This window comes from Gymnoscopelus braueri, assembly GCF_963280865.1.
Source record: "Gymnoscopelus braueri genome assembly, chromosome: 9".
NCBI classification, from domain to species: Eukaryota; Metazoa; Chordata; class Actinopteri; order Myctophiformes; family Myctophidae; genus Gymnoscopelus; species Gymnoscopelus braueri.
Window position 1 is genome coordinate 17,322,153 of NC_137610.1, and position 19,809 is coordinate 17,341,961.

General features: G+C 42.8%; 1 protein-coding gene across 1 annotated transcript; it reads right to left on the reverse strand.

The window, feature by feature from the left end:
• Nucleotides 1-612: 612 nt before the first annotated feature.
• Nucleotides 613-19,593, reverse strand: klf13 (Kruppel like factor 13). The gene is made up of 2 exons (XM_080437151.1): nt 18,615-19,593; nt 613-7,369 (listed from the first exon to the last, which is right to left on the reverse strand). Exons 1-2 carry the CDS (start codon nt 19,057-19,059, stop codon nt 7,050-7,052), a joined length of 765 nt encoding a protein of 254 aa, XP_080293277.1. The 5' UTR covers nt 19,060-19,593; the 3' UTR covers nt 613-7,049.
• Nucleotides 19,594-19,809: the final 216 nt, after the last annotated feature.

Here is a 19,809-nt window from a genome sequence, read left to right on the forward strand (position 1 = left end):
TGATGGAAGAAGTGATGGAAGAAAAGTAATATTGTGGACAACCATTGTACACCCCTAACTTAAAAAAACATAAATGTGTTTTTTTAAGTGCATAGTCCTATTTATAGGGCTATGCACATGTGTCATGTTTCACTAGCCAATCACAGTCCTGAATAGACTGTGATTGGCCAATCACGGTGCAGGGTTAGGGGGGTACAATGGTGGCCAATCACAGCGCAGGGTTGGGGGGTGCAATCCCCAAACCTCACATATAGGGGCGGTTTCACCGCCCCCAAAAATGTTTCTCAAAAATCGGCTTCCTGATGGCTGTGAAAAATGCAGGGCGGAGGTTTTTACTTGGCCTCTAGGGAGTGTGCGTGAAAAGTTTCATACCAATTGGTCCAGTTATAGGTAAAACACAAATCGGCCTGTCATAGCACCACCATGAGGCTGATTTTAAAAATGTAGCGTCGCATTTCTTCCTTGGCCTAGTGGGAATGTGCATGCAAAGTTTCATGGCAATCGCACGCTGTGTTCATGATGCCAAAAATAGCCAATCTCAAAATTCGCAATGTGTTGCATTGGGGGAAAGGGGAGGTTAACTTAACAGAAAATAAACACTTGTGGGGTTGCTTATTTTATGAATTTATTTCCAAATGTAAACTTCACTATTTCATGCATACAAGTTATGACAACATACATTATTCAACAATTCTGTTATTTTTCATATTTGCATAGGACATGGTCACAATATATCGTCTAACATGTAAAAAATAATGCCATAAAAAGGTACAGCAGAGCAACTATAGACCAGCACATATGAATGTGTGTAGAAGAACCTGTACAACTGTAATACTTCAGCGTAGTGATTTTGGTTGGTTGAGAAAAGAACAAACTAAAAAACAAGGACAAACTGATACGGATAATTCTATTTTGTGTTCATTGTTTTCTTTTTTTCTTCTCAAGGTTTGTTTTGTTCATATCAGTAAATGCCTAAAATGTATCAAACAAGTTGCTTCTTCAGTAAAAAAAAAAAAAAGGTCCACACATCAATAACAGCCACTGAGCAACACAACCGTAAGCCTAATTTATACATCGTTGTACTGTGGCACTCACTGAAAATCTGTTATTTCCTGTGAGAGACAGTTGCACAAAGTCGTATAAATTATAGGCCTAAGTTGATCCTAGAAGTCAGACCTGCACTGAGCTCAAAGTTACTGTATTTTTACCCAGTGCACGAACATTCATTTATCTCTTCTGAACCTTTGGTAACAACTTCAAACTGTAGAGTGTCATGTGAGGTACAGACTAGTATGCACTCCAGTCCCCCACACTGCTTTTACACCACTCTATCCTATCATGGCTGCCTTGTAAGCAACTATGACCATCTTAAAAGCCTTGGGCCTTTATAGTAAGGGAAGACATCTTGCTCACTATCTTGTTTTAGCTATTATATTATGTTGTTCATTTGAATGGGTGTAGTCTACCAAAGATCCTGTAGACTACAAAGAAGATTCAACCTGGCGGATAGTTGACAATGAGAAACGTACCTTATGTACAACTCACTATGTGGAAAACCTCACAGTTAAGACAGCGTACTATTCATAGGCTACAGAAATGCAGTGATACATTGGTTTGATGTAAGCAGCAGTTTTTTAGCAAATGCAATTATCAATCCTTTGGAATGGTTGGGCTTTCGTTATAAGATTATGTCACAAAATTGAATAAGCCATTATACATTGTGTGTGTATTGTACAGCAAAAAACAACAATTAAATAACAAAGAACAAATGAAAACAAAGCTAGATAATCAAAATAATGTTTAGATAAAGCAGAATAGAAATACCTTAACTTAAAATGCTTGCATATCTAATACGCAAATAATTGTTTCATTCAATCCTGTACAAAAAAAGAAGAAAATTCACACTTACAAAACTGTACAACTTTGTTAAATGTTTTTAGTAACTATTTTATGTCCTCAGAGTTTTTCGTCATGGTTAATGAAATTACCACTATGCTTTTGGCACACAGATGCATCTATCATGCATGTACATCGTGATCAATCACTGCAATGCATCATAAATCAATCAGGAAGCTGAGATGATGGTCTGATCAATGAATTATGTAATTAATAATTAATAATAAGTATTTTTGAACATGAATGATCATTCTTTATAGCCCTCCCAAAATACCAGAACATTTTCAGGTTAATTACTTTTATGTAATTCCATGAAATGTCAGTGTCGTATACTGTTTGTGTCCTGCTGAAACTTTGCATTACCATTTTCTCATTTGTCTTATGGCTTCTTTCTCAGCCAGGTCAGTACTGAAAAATAGATTCTTAATCTCAAATGGTATACCTGATTAAATATAGGTTAGAAAAGAAAAGAAAAGTAAAGTAAAAGTTGTCAACAGATTATGTCCATCACTTAGGAAATGTTCCTGGCCCAAAATGTTCCTGGCCCAAAGCAAAGACATGGACATCAGTAGGGAAATAATCATTTAAATCTTAATCATTTAATATTAATCTTTATAATTTTTTAAATGACAAAAAATATATACAAAATTCTGAAAAGATAACTTTTTTGATGTAAAACGTTCGGCAGGTCTCTTACAATATGTGATGATGATATCAAAAAGTAAAAGGAAATGTTGAAAAATAAACCACACCAACAAACATTCAGTCATTTGATGGGACATTTCAGAAGAACTAAAGGTAGATCAAATGCTTTTTTTTGCAGGTATGAATATGAAACTATATTATGCCAAACATTTCAAGTGAGACAGATAGGAACAACTCATGACTACATTACTAACTCACAATGTTGTGGTCTCTATCCTTATGGAAAACAAATTAAAATAAGCTAAACATTAAATAAAATTTGGTACACACGATGAAAGTGATCCATGTAGAGGTCGGAAGGTTTCCCTTTTTACCATCAATCCTGGCTCAACTATCTAACTTAAAGAATCAGTGAGTGACTGTTCCACCTGTAATCTTACATCCACAGAGCATTCAGTGTTGCAGATTAGAAGGGCAAAACTTTGTTGGGGGTAAAATACAAAAGAAAAGAAAATTACAATAATGTTGTTAAAGAATGGCGCCTTGAAATAAAATTGTCCACCATAATAGTTTGATAAATAAAATGTAAAAAGAACTCTTGAAATGACCTGAAGAGAAAAATTTATGAAAAAACAAATCACAGTACAAGAAAACAAAAGAAGAGACTATACACCGTATTCAACAGAGTCTAAGTCAACTGGGTTATTATGTTAAGAAAAGCAAGTACAGTAAAAATGGACATGTATGAAACTGTGTTCGATGGCCTTTCATGAGAATGATTCAAGTAGTTTTGATATACAGGAAAGAAATAAAGGTTAGGAGACATCAGGCCTGTGGAGGACAGCATGCCAATGGTGCAGTGAGGATGGATTGACTGGGATCAATTGTAGCCTATGTGTTCTTAGGTCAGTCTCTTGAGGATCAGATGAGAGTCCTTTTGTGTGGTCTACTCTACTGTAGTATAAATTAAAGTCCATTGACACTAAAAGGCTAATTTACACATCATCAAACCACTGTGTGGTACAGCAGAAATGTATGTATTTTCAACTGTTGTCATAAATTAGCCTAAAGGGTTTTGGGTTTTCTAAGGGGGCATTCATTCCATTAATAAAAACAAAACCACATTTGTAATGAGGGGAAGGTAGGTTTGTGAGAGGTTAATGACATATAGGCAGGAGCTGGGCACTGTACTGAGGAGCTCCCATGTTTCCAGTGTGTTTGGACACTGACCAGCAGTGAGGACTATGCACAGAGGAACACCAGGAAGGCTGGCGCATAATAATGCCCAATTTATCCTATTTTTAAGTATAAATCGGGCTCAACTGTGCTGTAGCTAATGTCAGAAGAACAACAACAAAAATCCACAAGCTGTCCCATGTCTGCCCTGCTGATGGTGACCCTGAGGTAAATGCACAGATTATGAATACAAAAATTATTAATGTAACATGTTTGTGAGTTGAGCCACTTGGGAAGAGATAAGGACTTATGCATGTAAAAAATTAAAATGAAAAAAAATGATGAGCTACAACAATTGAGTTAAAACAACAAACAACAGTGATTTCATGGATAGAAACCATAAAATGCTGCTCAGCAGCATTCTGAGCATTTTTCTAAAAAAATCAAGGGGATACCTGTGTCTGACTGTGTCTCTCAGTGATTCTTTCACTGGGCACTGTTTATCAGTGGCATTCAAAGTGTCATCTTGCAGCCTACAGCCCTAGTTAACAGAGACAAGCTCGTTATGAGTTTATCTCACATAGAGGCTTCTTTACATGTGGTCTATTGAGGCAACTGCTGCGTTTTATCTGAATAGGGGCAGGTTTCTCTCTGGAGGATGTGATGAAAGCTGCTGATTATGTGTGGCTTTCCTCACATTTTAAGACAGATGCCCACTGGAGAGAATGAGGGACAAGGCCTGCCATTCATAAACTGACACCTGCTTTTCGACCCCGAGAAACCCTCTCCACAGTAAGGACGAGTTTGTTAACATGCAAATAGAAAGAAGCATTAGGATAGGGTTGACTAGGCAGGGAGGTAGAATGGGCATGCGATACATAATTGTGACACTGAGACTTGGCAACAGTCTGGGGGGGGGGGTCTAATGTAGGGCCGAACTGCATGGATCAAACTAGCTCTGGCTATAGTGCTGAGGCATTAAGAGAAAATGTATGCATAACACAGACTGTCGGGGCCACAGCAGTTTTGATAGTGGTGCCCTTTTCCCTGGAAGGTTTACTGTGCCTTTGGCCTGACTTATTGAGGCATGTCTGTCTAGAAACACAAGTGAGTTTTCTCACGGGACATCTGAGCTTCACAGGCATGGAGGAAGTGAGGCAAGCGAGCTCTGTACTTTGCTGATATGTTCATTTTGGTTCCAAAGTTTTTACAAGAGTTTGAAAGCCCCCTCCCCCACCACTGGCCCTTGTTACAAAGTGTGAAGTTTAAAAGCAGCCGTTTCTGAGCAGGTCATCGGTTTAAATATGAGACAGTGAATTCCTTGGCATTATGATACTGGACTCCAGCAGTGGTGGCGTTGGAGGATTTCTCCTTGTGCTTAGGGTGAGGTTGGGCACATCACATCAGATTGTGGTGGTCTATTGTGACACAGACTATGGTGGCAGATGGGAACACCTACTCCAAGTTAGATGGTTACTGTATCAGTCAGCCATTAACCACTACTACTAGCATAGTGCTTTAGGCAGTTCTGCTGCTGTTATACTCCCTCTTTTGTTCTCAGTTCTAAACCAAGGGGTATCCAAAAGGTTGGAACAAATGAAATGAACTCAGTGTTCGATTCAATTCTCACGATTTTGCTGTCCGGGGCGGGGACATACTTGGATAGGGAGGGGAGGGGGTGAGGGAGTGTCTGTGACGGGGCGTCCCTTCCTCTGCACTGTTAACCTCGTGATAAACCTTGTCTCTTTATCAGGGGCCCTCTAGACCTGCCCTCTCTTTCCTGTCTCCCTCAGATAGCTGCTTTGTTAACTTCATGAGTCCCCACCAAGTACCGGCCCAACCCAGCCCTGTGTTTTCTATAGCACTGTGGCCAACATTTGCCCCCTGGCTGAACAGCCTCGGTCTGTGGTTTGGCAGGGTTGAGGCTCAACTTCAGTTAAGGTCTGACAGGACAGGTAGAGCCAGAAGGGCAGGGAGGACTCCCCAGTAAAGGGATGTCGCCACACCTCTCCGTGGGCTGTGAATAGACTCTAGTGGGATGCAGGTGTTTCCCTTAGGGAGACCATACCAGGCAAAGGCCAGGAGGAGGGAAGTGGGCAGGGCCGTCTGGCGCTACCTGCGATAGTGCCAAGCGCCAGCCCCAAGGCTCAATGAAGGCTGGCTCACAAGAGTGAATAGAGAGGCTTTCATTCAGTCTTGTCTTTGGTAGGTTTTCCTATATGTGCTTGTGAGGGGAATAAACATTGTACAGACTGAGGTTCCTTTTTTGTAGGTATTGTGTGAAATACTTTTGCTGATGATGTAGCGTTTTGTAGACGACGACGACCCCCCCCCCCCCCCACCTCAAAAGGGGCACAAAACAGCTGCTTTAAAACTTGACTGTATCCATTTAAAAGTTTAGATCTAAAACGTTATTCAGCTAAGTATAGTGATACAGACAGTTACCCTCCCAGTTAAGATGTTCACAGCGTTTGCTGCAGATCACTGGCCTGGGGAGACATTGCAACAGAGGAGCAGGAATTTTGTTCACTGAGGTGAGGAGTGTGCTATTCAAATAACACAAAGCAATTAGATTCCATTTGAACCCCCAATGTTAGCTGAACTACTGGCACACCAGGAAGGATATAATATTGTTTAACTGTGATGACTGTATGACTACGGTTAGTTTCACTGAATGCAATAACCAACAACAACAAAACCAACAAAAAAACTAAGGAAAGAGTGCAAATCTTGTTGAGTGTAAGGCTGCTATATGTTATGTTTCTCTTCATCATGTTCATTCTTTCAAGCTAACAAGGCCATCCCTGAGCAGGGCATAAAATTCAACCCCCGTTGAATTTCAGAGTAAAGTGATGCTTGTATTGTGCAGTCAAAGTGAGTACTGTGGTACTGAAGTACTGTATGTACTGTGGTACTGAAGAAAATAAGCAATGGTCTTCAATCCTGAGGTGTGTGTACCCCTTCTCCTGACCCGTAAAAAAGAAAGAAAAATGATTCGATAAGAGCTGTCAGTGTGTCTGTTTTTTGTTTGTTTGTTTTTCCTCTAAACCTTGTTTAGTCAACAGAGAAAACACAATGGACAACTAGTCACGGTCAGAAGCTTAAAAAATACAGACATGGTACAGAATGTATTGCCATTTGGGAAAGGCATTACCTTATTTTTAAGATCACACCAGTAATTGCACTACAATAAGCAGGTATGTACAGTAAGGTAGGCTACACCACAGCAAGCGCAGGATTAGCAAAGAAAAGGGCCGGGGCGGGGGGTTGCTGACGATTGCAACACAAATGTTGGAGGTCGGAGGCGGAAAATGCGACCGGGTTACAGTTCATTAAGGCGAGTTGGCTGGACTGAGGGTCGGACTGATGGTGGGACTGGACGCATCAGACCGGCTGTAGTCGCTGAGAGATCCGGGGCGCGTGGCGATGACGCTGCCACTGCCGCTGTGAGGCCTCTTCAGCATGCCGGGCTGGAAATCTGAATGGCGGCGGGCATGTTTCATCAGGTGATCACTCCGCATGAAGCGCTTGTCACAAAGCGGGCAGCCGAACTTCTTTTCTCCGGTGTGTGTGCGGTAGTGGCGTGCCAGCTCGTCAGAACGGGCAAACTTCTTGCTGCAGTCGGGCCAGGTGCACGGGAAAGGCCGCTCTCCTGCAGTGCAAGGACAGAAGGAGGCAACTGTCAGTATGTTACGTAACAGCAACACAAGGAGCTTAAGTTTATACCATTTAACAGAGATTATGGTCTCAAGACTACTTAAGTAAAGTGTGTTAAAATGAAAAAATGCTGGGATGTTTTGCATACTTTTTTATTGTAACTTGTGCTTAAATTGTCACAAGCTGCTCACCAAAGCACCAATGAGTGATGATTTACTGTTGACAAGTCATAAATGCTGTTACATTTTACTAGAAGACACCTACAGAGACGACAAATCTAACTGAACGAGACTGGGCTGTTTTCTATCCTTCTCCCAATATGTGTCATCAAAGCCACCAACATGTATTGACAGCTCATGCGGCTCCTCAAACCTGCTGACTCTGACTAAAAGTGAAGACAAGGTGACCCTATGTTGGGCATGTCATTATTTATAGGCAAAGATTTTCAAAATATTTAAATATATAAGTAGCGTAGTTTTACAAGCTCACAACACATCAAGCTTGTAGATCAGCTATTTTCAGCTTAAGTGTTAACTACAGCTTCAACAACAATGCTACTTCATTTTTACAGCTGACCTGCTGGAACATCTGCTTTTCCCTCTGTGCTTCTGGAAGAACTTTGCTGGAAACAAACAAGAGTTTCCAGTCGAACTGGAGAATGGACACACTAAGACTTGGTGTATTCATACCACGTGATAAGACTTGGTGTACATGCACTGAAATGGAAGAAAGAGGTGGTGGTGGTGACCATGTGCACTACTCACAGCACATACTTTTACAGTATGTTTGATACAAATGGATTGGGAGGAATCTGCAACCCATGTTGCAGAGGCAGATGCACAGCTTAATTATCTAAGCTCCATATGCTAATGATGTTCAGAATGGTTCCCCAGCCCATTTTCCACCATACAACTATCTGTGACTCTGTGCGTGGTAAATTATACCCTTCCCCCTCCAAGGGCAATAAAAGTGGGCTTTGACACAAATCTACCCAAAGCCAGATGGTACTATATATCTTGGTGTGGTTTTCTTCCATTCTGATGTGGCAACAGCGTGTTCCATGGAGTCTGCATACAGTGCTCTCTGCATGCGCTGGACAATATAGCTAATGCAGTATTCCCTTTAGTTCCGTTTCAGTGATTTTCTGCCTGACAATAGCAGGACCCAGCGTTCTAATTTTACCAGCGTGACCTAGCAGTTCTATACCAAGGCAGGGCAAACTCTTTTAATGTTATGGGGCTTCAGAAAGAGAGCAGGCTCGATCATTATGTGCAAAACTAAGCCAAGGATTGGATATATGAAAAGGGAGAGAGATCCTAAATTGCATGACTGTTTATAAACCAGCATGACAAATGAGTGCATAGGAGCAGTACACCAAATGCTATCTTTGTTCTGTGGTTTCCCACATGGCCACAATGGAAACAGGGCTGTTCAGCATCAAAAACCTTCTATGCTACCTGATGCCAACATGCCTCATAAACAAGAACTCGGTGTGTGCCATCAGCTCCAGCCTCTCCCCTATACTGCATGGTTACAAAACATTCAGACAGACAGAACAAGTCTAGACAGTTCAGTCTTGTGTTCCAGACGCCTCACCTCGGATCCAGACAAACTCAGTCTGCCCCGCCCACTGTAACTTCTGCTGTCTCCCTTCACTTGAATTCACCTCACTTCATTGCATACAGACAAATGTTGATGCATCTGATGCAGTCTTCATTCATTTTTTTTCAAACACTAGTAGCAAAAACACCTCCGATCTCACGCAAAGAATTCCCAGCCACACTGTGTTGTGCTGTTCCTGTTCTTCTCCTAGAGTAAACACACACACACACACACACACACACACACACACACGCACACGCACACACACACGCACAGTTTCAAGCTATGTTTCCCACACAAAGATATGATGTATGTATATAAAAGACGGAGGAGGTCATGCTTGTTTGACTCTGGACTTCCTGGATCAAACCCTCCTCATTGCATATACAAAAACATTAGCCTATTGCTTGTTCCTGTAGAAAGGGAACCTCAAACTTCACTGGCTTTAAGGCCCCTCCTCTCGCTCTACAAACTTAAAACTTAAGGCTCAACAAGACTTAACAAGAGTAAAGGTGCCACCTGGCACTGCAGATTGAATTATAGGCTAAGGAGCGAAGCTATGATCTGGCATGCAGCTTAAAGTTCATCTACCACCAGTGTAACAGATCCAACAGCATCAATATTTGACCAGACACCAGAGAGCTAGGCTGAGATATCCAGTCTAACTGCCCTGATACAGTAATGCAGTGATAGTGGATACCATCAGGTGTACACTGGCAACCTGCTGAACTGCCCTTGGGTTCTTAAGGAAACGTGGCATGACAGAGCAACTGCCCATTCTAATCCATTTTATGGATAAAAACGTAAGGATGGCTGGATCAAAAGTATTACCATGCCTAAAACACAGAAACCTCTTGCTTTCATGTCTTCCTGAAAGGCTTACACAGCGCCCTAATTTATTTTGTGCTGGTTTCATAACATGAGGCTTAGGCTTTCAAGGAGGGTGGTAAAAATGAATGGCAACAACGGGGAGGTTTGGGAAACAAACATCTTGATCCCGAGGAGGATATGATGATAGGGTCCACATACGTCAGTACTGGGAGATTGTCATACTCGCATACAAAAAAGACATGGCAATCAGCATGTCTATGAAAAAAGGATAAAAATGAGTCAGCCACTCGCACACGCCTCTTTCAGTTACGTAGTGATCCCGGTGTGCGGTGGCACCGTAACGACTGTGACAGCAGGGCCCGCCATTGGCTGGGGCAGCCCTGGCTGAATTCCACATCAAGAGCGTGTGGTCTGTCTTTCTCAGAATGAGTGAATGAGTGAATATATGAGAGAGAGAGAGAGAGAGAGAGAGAGAGAGAGAGAGAGAGAGAGAGAGAGAGAGAGAGAGAGAGAGAGAGAGAGAGAGAGAGAGAGGGGGAGGAGAGTGTGCAAGAGAGAGATGGTTGGTATAATTAGGGAAGCTTTTCTCTAACGAACACAGTGACCCAGTTACCCATAGTGCAAGTTACATCATGCACACAAACTGTACCTCTGCTAAACGCTAGCATCTCCCCTCCGAGGCAATACGATTATGTCACAGATACTCCCGTTATACAACTGTTCCCTTTGGGGCCACTAGGTCAGTAAATAAACTGCTCAATTCAGAGCCTCTTTGTCCATCTTCCGCACGCACGCACACACACACACACACACACACACACACACACACACACACACACACACACACACACACACACACACACACACACACACACACACACACACACACACACACACACACACACACACACACACACACACACACACACACACACACACACACACACACACACACACACACACACACACACACACGTCCCACCTGCACTCCCTGGGCTTCTGCAGAAATGGCTAAGAATAATGGAATCTGGGTAGATCTCTGGAGCGTACGGGACACTGTGTGCAGACACGAGATGAAATCACTGTTTGACGTGAGCACCAGTGGGCTCTGACTCCATGTCACCTGCTTCAACAAGCTACCAGTACTTCAAACCAGAGGAGATAACATTCCTGACGTTTCCTCAGCCGTTGGGCAAACTCTCACACAAGAGCAGAGGAGGCACACAGCTAACTGCAGTGGCAGAAGCCTGTAATTTACTTGCATGTTTACGACCAACTGTGGCTTAAAGCCAGGCAGGAGCCAGCCCGTCCACCCTGCCACCAGACAACCAAAGCATGAGGCTTCACTCTGGGTAAGACCAAAACTCTTCAACATGACCACTTGCGCAGGCTTTCCTCCATGACATCACTACTGGCAGACAGAAACTGGATTTGGGATAGCCAGCCAGGACAGGGTTAAGTTCCCACCCTTCTCCGCCTCCATCTAGCCTCTCCCTTCACACACGTTATTGCATGCCACAGGGACATAAACACAAACACGTGTGTGGCAAAGAATAAATACATATTAAGGCTTGCAGTTTGTCTTTTATCATTGCAGAGAGCTTTAACATGGACCAAACACAGCCCCCGCTTGAGCAAAAATAACAACAAAGGCTTGAATGAATGTGTGGTCCGGGGGAGGGGGGGGGGGGTCGGCTTGTTTTCAAATACATATCAAAGATGAGAGTTGTTTGCGTGGATGTTCATCTATGAAGAATTTACTCTGTGGGAGTCGTGTCGTTTTACAGGAGTGAAGTCACTCCGTCAAAACAGGCTTTTTCCAAGCTCCCATTCAGAGTTTTGATTCAAATTTGTTTTGAATAAGTCATCTCTGCACAACTAACAAAGAAGCCGTGGGTGGGTCAGGTCGGTGCTGCTGATGAGGAGGACTAGCTTGGGCTTGTCATGACCCTAAAAAACATAGAGAATCTGATCTATTATCATCTTTTGTCGTTATTGAGAGGACCATACTTGCCATTGAATAGCCTGTCTCCCCTTGTGGGCCTATGGCCGTCAGGTTGTGAACAATAGCAGCAGCCTTGCACGCAGCAGGAGAGGCACTCCCGTAATGCATTACAATCAGATGGGCTGTGTATGCTGACCGTAACTCACTCCCCCTGGTCTACACTGCAAAGGGCTATTGACATTCACCCAGAGACGTACACGTGGGGTCGGGGGGCGACAGTCTGATTCCTGCAGACACTCAGCCATACATTACTTCATCTCTTTTAACTCTTTGGGGGCGAGACTGCACTGACCAGCTCATCAGTATTTCGTCAATTAGTTTAAGTGGGCCATCTCTCTCAGCCTTGAGTGCAAGGTAAAATGACCTGAAGCCTTGTTGTGTTGCAGGCAGTTGTCTAATCTTTTTAACCCTGGTTAGCTAAGGACATGGAGACAGCTGCAGCCATTACTGGGTGCTTACAGCATGCCTGCAGGAACACTGGCACACACACAGGTGGGAGAAGGGACATCCTATCATCCATGACTCTCAATCACACAGCACACTGCCAGCTCATTCAGTTGATGGAGTCTTGACGCTATAGCTCACAGGAGATAGGTATCAGACAAAGAGCCACGGCCCTACCAAGTCCTGAAAGGCCTCACCATGAGAGGAGATACAGGCCACAACCTTCATGCAGCCCACATATCTTATCTGATGCTCCAAAAGGAGAGTGTGATGGAAAAATGTTCATATCTCGGCAAGAAACTGTTACGGGCCCCTCCCCCACCTAAAGCTTCGTCCCATATGCTCCGCCAAATCCTACTCCCCACGTCCCCTCTGACGACCACGCCCTAACCCTGGTGCATACGTGACCGAGATCTGCCATTGGCTGATTTATCCAAGCCATGGACACTCATTTTAGTCCAACTCTCAAATGGGGTTCTTGTTGGTGCAGGGCTGACAGGGGTGTTCTCTCCTGTGGAGGTCACAGCCCTTCACACGCTAATCAGATTGGCCGCAGATGCAGCTGAATAAATGACCTACATCAATGGAAAGCATTGACAGTGTAAACATCTCGGCCTCTTGCCCCACCCCCACACAGCACGCCGTACTGTACGCTCTCTGGCACGCTTTGTATTGTGGATCGCGACCGTTGCGTGAGAGATGCCGTTGGCTGTTTTTTTCAACAGTGGGGGAAAAATGCAGCTTTCCACCAGTCCTATATCCCTCTCTTCCTGCCCATGGAAATCGACACCCTGACTTGACACAGGCTTCGGCCAGGAACACAACAAGCTTCAACCCCTATTTTGATTTGCATTAGAGCAGGCTAGAGAACAGCGGGAGGGGCCGGGTGAAAACACACACAAAAGTGGCTTTTATAGAACTACTCCAAAGCTAACTAAAGAATACATGAGCTCTGTGGGCCATTGAAAACAGCACAGCAAGCCCCACAGCCTGTGTGAGGGGCCTTGCAAAATGTTGAATGTCTACAACATTTGGTTACTTGATCACAGCTTCAGCACAAAAATATATGTGGCTGTATGCTGAGATCATCAGCCCAGAATTGTCTCTTCACGTGACACCTTTGCATGTTCGAATAATATACACACACAGTGCATATACCATACACCACTACACTTATGGGATATGGAGAAGACATTACACGTATGTCTAGGACGACAGAGAAAAAAGCAGCAGTAGCACTGACCCCAGCCCAGAGGATTAGAGCAGGCAAGATGGCAGCTTCACTTTGGTTTTATTTACATCCCAGGGATCAAGTAGATTTAGCTAATACCTTGTTTCCATTGGACACAAACGATGTGAAGTGACATGTGAGCCTCATGGACCAATAATTCACAATGTCCCCTTTTGAGGAAAACGTAATCTGATGATGACAGATCATCATGATCCTGGGGGATAAAACACTGGAACATGTCCACCGATGGATGCACCCCTAGTATTTTAACTCTCTCATCACCAGAATTAGGAAACGGTCTATTTAACTGCTCGTGGATGTCAAACGGTCATTTCATACAAGGTCTGGTGGAAACGTGGCTTTGCTGGGAGGGGGAGGGAGGGGGGGGGGTGGAAATCCTGCCGTGTGGCGGGTAGACAGACTGACCTCTTGTGCCCCAGTGGAACTGTTACCCATCACTGATCCAAGGTCAGGACTGGTGGAAGAGCGGGAAAAACCCCATCCTCCACCCTCCTACCTCATCACCACCAATAACCAAACAGGAACACAGTATGCAGTGTAGCAGGACATAATGTACACAGTGAGATCCGGATTTTACTGCGTACCAAAAATAAAGCTACTGGCAAATACACATATACGCGCTTCATTTTCCATGTGGAATTCAGGATGATTTAACGGCAAAAGAAAAATGTTACTCAACCGTACGTGCAGTTGTTTAACTAAAAATAGAAGGAATGCGTGTGTATAATTGAGTCTAAATAGCAGTGCAACGGTGAAAGAGCTACCAGGTGGGGCTGCTTACTTTTGAGGACAACTAGGGGCCTCTATACTGGATGACTGTTCCACAATGCCATCCCTACAATACCAGAGGTACCCCCCAATAGAACACAAAAGAATGGACCCACACAAAAAGTCAAACCAACTGTAAAGTATGTCATTAGTCTCTTTGTCTTTGAAGGATATGTCCTCCCCATTCTACTCTGGTGGTTCAGGGTTTTGTCATGCCCTTGTACTTTTGCTAAGATGGCCTTTTGTGAGGCCCAGCTGTGGGGAGCAAGGACGCTCGAGTTGTTCTTTATCAAGAAGACATGACTTGTAATGAGCTCGTCAGGGGCCATCTCTCTGCTGGAGATGGCAGTTTGCATGACATGACCAGAGCACAGTAATGAGGCTTCACAGAGAGATCCCTCTACACCGCGAAACTGGTCTGCCCTTGTTAGAAATAGTTATTCCTCTGCTGACAATGGTTAAGCAAAGACAAATTCACTGATGCTATAGTATAGCTAAAGCTCAGTTACGCCTAATTTATACTCGCTGAAAATAACTGATTTTCAGGCTAGAAAAACAATGCGGCTTGGAAATCAGTTATCTTCGGTGAGTGATACCTCCGTGCGACAAAGCATAAATTAGGCTTGAGAATCAACCAGAATTTTAAAGCCTGTTGCACTGTGGTATTAACCTAACATTAGGCTATAAAGTATCATTCTATTTTCCACAGTATAGGTATATGTGTTTTCCACTTCATGAGATCAGACAAAGCTGTCTGGTAACCTTAGACTCAAATGTGCTGTGGATTCCCAGAAATCATAATCAATGTGGTATAATGAGCAATATACAGTATATTCTGCATGCACCCTCTTCTCTGCTAGCTACACCCTTATGTCCCTCTCACACTGTACCCTGATGAATCATCTTTGGAGTATAGACGAACCTTTGATCAGGTACTTTATCATGGCATGAGATAAATCATAGTTAGGTGTACTATAATAACCACTCTGATTAGGAGGTCGTACAACTAATGGATATGGAACTGCATTACCAAACTAGTCTGGCATGGCTTGCAATGAACGTCACGAGGTGAGCAATCACACAAACTGTGAATGTTATCAGCATGAGGGTTGACATTAAAATCAAATATTTAACACTGTGTGTCGTGTGGTGTGGTAGACACAATATGCTGTGGCCAAAACGTGGCCAGGTGTTGTGATGGTACTACAATAATTAGAGCAAAATGAAAGATAGTAATCTGATTTTATAGTTAAATAATGGAAAAGAGATCCTTCCATTTCACCAATTCCGTTTAACCTATTTAGACAGTAGTAGTAGTAGTGGTGAACTGGCTTAGCACGATTAGAAGAATGTTAGAAAGCGTGCAATGTGCAACAAGAGACTAAAAATAAACCCTTGCATAGTATGAAGCAGCTTCTGCCCTGAATATAGGAGATCCACAACAACATACCCAGTTACTCAGTCAGAATAATTTTATACATTACACACACACAATTGCCAAAATGCATTCAGTTTCCAGTTCCTTTTGCACTAAAATTATATACAGAGGAGTTTCAAAACTGGGGCTTTGGGCGTTACAGAGTCAAGTGAGGACACCAGCTAGTTCTCTCTGGCTCTGTGTTTAAATTGTGTCTGTTACACAGTGTTCCCCATCAATTAGATAGTGGTGTTTGGTTGGAGCTGGGCAAGGATCCACACAGATCCATTCGCTCTCGACTCTGCTAGTAGAGGCTGCGGCACGCTGACTGCTGACTGGAACGCTGCAGGTTGGCTGAGCCAAGACGGCTGAACTCAGATGACCCACATTCTCTCATTACCCAAATATAAGCAGAAACACAGTCATTATTCACACAAACCAATCACAAGGCAGGATTCAGCAGTGAGAAAAGCTTTGTAGGCAAGAGGTGGAGGCAGGGCTTATAGTGAGCAACAAAATAGGACCAAAAAAAGTACAGTGGAGTGAATATAGGAATATACATTACGTAAGCTAACAAAGTGCCATTCACACTCAGCACTATAACTATAAAGATAACTAACTATATCGTTAACCATTGTATTTTTTTTATAGTCGGTGTGAACTTTGCCATCCACTTGACTTAAAACGATTTTTAAAACTATATTTTTATAGTTATAGTTACAGTGCTCAGTGTGAATGGCCCAGAGTAGATTTCTCCTACTTAAACATAATATACAGCTGTGTTTCTGGCAATCAGCAGGTCTACACATTTCAGTGCAGCTGCATATTACAGCTGGTGCAAATACAGCTTTGTCTGGTGTCTCAGCGAGAAACTATTTTGGAGTGAGACTTGACAATAAATAGGCTACCACAACATATTTAATGTGGATAGTTGGACACAGTTCACACAGTGTTTCAGAGAATTGGGCATTATTTTGTTCCATTTATGAATAATAATTGGAGCTGTAAAGCACTGGTTCTCAACGTAGGGTTCAGGGACCCACAGGGGATCCTTGTGGGAGTTCCAGGGTGTCCCCTGCTAAATGTTTGATAGTTATACGAACCAAATGGACCCTTACAGGCCTGTAACACAGTGTATTGGGAACCAAATTGGACCCCTAGACTGCAGATTGTGGTCCCAGAAATAAAAATCATATCAAATGGGGTCTGTGGCCTAATCCAAATAATGCATATCAAACAGACGGTCCTTGAAATTACATTTGTTGAGAATCACTGCTGTAAAGTTATAGAGCAGAGCCAGTGGTGGACGAAGTACTCACAATTTGTATCTAAGTAAAAGTACAGGTACCACAATGTAGAAATACTCTGTTACAAATAAAAGAGTGGTATTCGAAATGTTGTATTAAAATATACTAAAGTACTGAAAGTTAAAGTACTCATTTTGCAGAATTACCCAATTCACAAGTTTCCAAATGTATAAAAATGCTTTGAAAATAGCCAAAGTTTAAATAGAGCTAAAGTTGATAATGTATGTTTTGTAACAATAATCAATATCTACAAAGTAACATTTTTTAATAAAAACGTTCAAATAATTAAAAAGTACAATATTTGCCTCTGAGATCTAGTAGAGCAGAAGTAAAAGTATTGAAATTTGGAAATACTCCAGTAAAGTAAAAGTAGGCTACCTCAAAAGTGTACTTCAGTAAGCCTACAGTGCTTGAGTACATGTGCTTCCTTTACACCACTGAGCAGAGCGATGAGTTGTTAAAGTCTTCTCTGGGCTCAGCTAGCAGAGTCTGTTGCTGGCCAGATCAGCTGGCAGTCTGTGTAGCGGGGGTGTGGCACATCACAACAAAGAGCTTTGGGCAGACAGGCGACTACTGCACAACTGCTATCAACCTGCAATTTTGGGTTGATCAACTATACGTCTCTTTTCTCTTTGTAGGCTATCTTGGGAAATGGGGGAATGCAAAGCGCTACTGTAATATCGGACGAATTCAAGAGTTCTTCAAGAAGGTCAAATATGACATGCTGGATTTCTCCCTTATCTGCAGTGTGACACGGCAGTGCAACTTGTCAGATGGATTCGAAAACTTTCTGCATGTATCTAGCATTAGTGCCTCGATCGTCCTATTTTTTATTTCGAACCTGCTGATATAAACATTGATCCGGTACTATGGCGCTCACGGCTCACCAGAATTTTGTCCTTTAACAACTTGAACCCCAGCATCGGTATTGTGGTGAAGGCTTTCGCTGAAAATAGCAGATCGACAAGCTCACAACGCAGCTCACAACGCATTTCTGCCAGCTTGTCGATCTGCTATTTTCGGCGAAAGCTTTCCCCACAGCAACAGAAAAGATACTAACATTGAGCCCTGGGGGACTCGAATTATCCATATGGGGGTTAAGTGGTTAATTGTCCAAACAAAGAAAAGCTATAAATCGGAACAACAAGGCAGTTTTGTTGTGCATTTGCACTGCAGTCGAGGTCTTCCTGTTAAGTGTTAATGCAGATTGCAGAATACAGAATAGGGCATTTGAGGCAATGGGGTTGGGGTTGCTGAGGGGAGCGGCGACAATACTCTAGAGTGGGAGTGGCACTGTGTTTGACTCCCTCCCCCACACTACATTAAAAAGGTATTTCGCAAAGTTACATCCAACTTAGAAAGGCACAAATCAATTAAAGGCTATGATGATTTCCATACTGGCTGGGTGCATACGTGGATTAAAAAAGCATATGCATGTTATCAGGCTACTGTAGTCGACCAGGACTATTGTCTGTAAGAAACCCCACTTTTAATGGTAGCCTAGTCGTGGTATTCTTACTTTGAATAATTGTGTATCAACTCTTGTGCAGGCTATTATTAAACTAATTCGAGATCTATATACAGCATCAAATATTAACATCCAGTGAGACTGACCTGTATGTGTCCTTAGGTGGGCTTTGAGGTGGGATGATTTGCCATAAACTTTTTCACAACCTGAATAGTGGCATTTGTGCTTTTTCTGAGGTGATTCTTGTTCAATTCGACCTCTCAATCTTTTGCCTCTTTGTTTGAGTGCAGGATCGGAGACGGTGGTAGGTGTGGCAGAGTTTCCATCATCTGTGATGTTCGGCATGAAGCTCTCCTCCTTTATTTTTGCCTGATCGGCAACATTGTTGGGAGTCTGCTGGTTAAAATCCGCCAGAATTCTTGCCACCACAAAAAGGGAAGAATTATCTTTCACCAAAGGTTCTTTAATTTCCTCTCCGTTCTTTGGAGCAGACGCAATTTCTGGTTTAATCTCCCTATTATTCCCTTTAGGAGCGTGAACAATTGCACGGCTGGACATTGAAACAAGGCACTCTGCTGCAAAGTGATCCATTTTGTATTTGAAACAACAGCCCTTGCTTCTTTATGACATTCAAAAACAGAAAGCTTGTTTTTTTAAAAAAAAGTACTTGTTCCGTGGTTCCCTTTGTATGATGGTGTTGAGGTGGTCGCTCTCATCAGAGAACTGACTTTTTATGATCTTACCCAGCTTTCCAATGTGATCAACATCCTACAAGACAGAGAAACGTCTAAAAAAAATAGTAGACAACGCAAAAGCAATGTTCTTTGTTTAGTGCAACGATGCTGGTAGTAATAAGCCTAAAAACTTAGATGTCATAACTCCCATCGCGGCTTCAATGCACACGCACTCTCCAATAGAGTGACGGTTCTCTCGTGAGCGCCTGTTAATGCTGCTGATTGTATCCATGCTGGGGGCGTGCCGACCGGTAGCTGCTTGGCAGCATCGTCAGAGCGGCCGCCCCATTCATTGGATACCGTTTGTCCCTAAATGCACCAGACACTTCAGTCACTTGAAAGTTGTTTCACCACAGGTTGCCAAGGTGAAATTTTAATGATGAATATTGTGGGGAGGAGACAGACTACTAATTTTCGTCTTCATTTTCCTCAATTTTATATCATTTATTATATAACATTTAAATATTATTGCAAAATGCGTGTGGACAATACCTGTGTACACACTCTTGGATTGTTGTCAGTATTGAGCTATATTATTGGCTATAATAAGTAAGCTATATTATAAAGAATTCCATAGAATGGTTTCACTTGCCTGTGTACATATTTT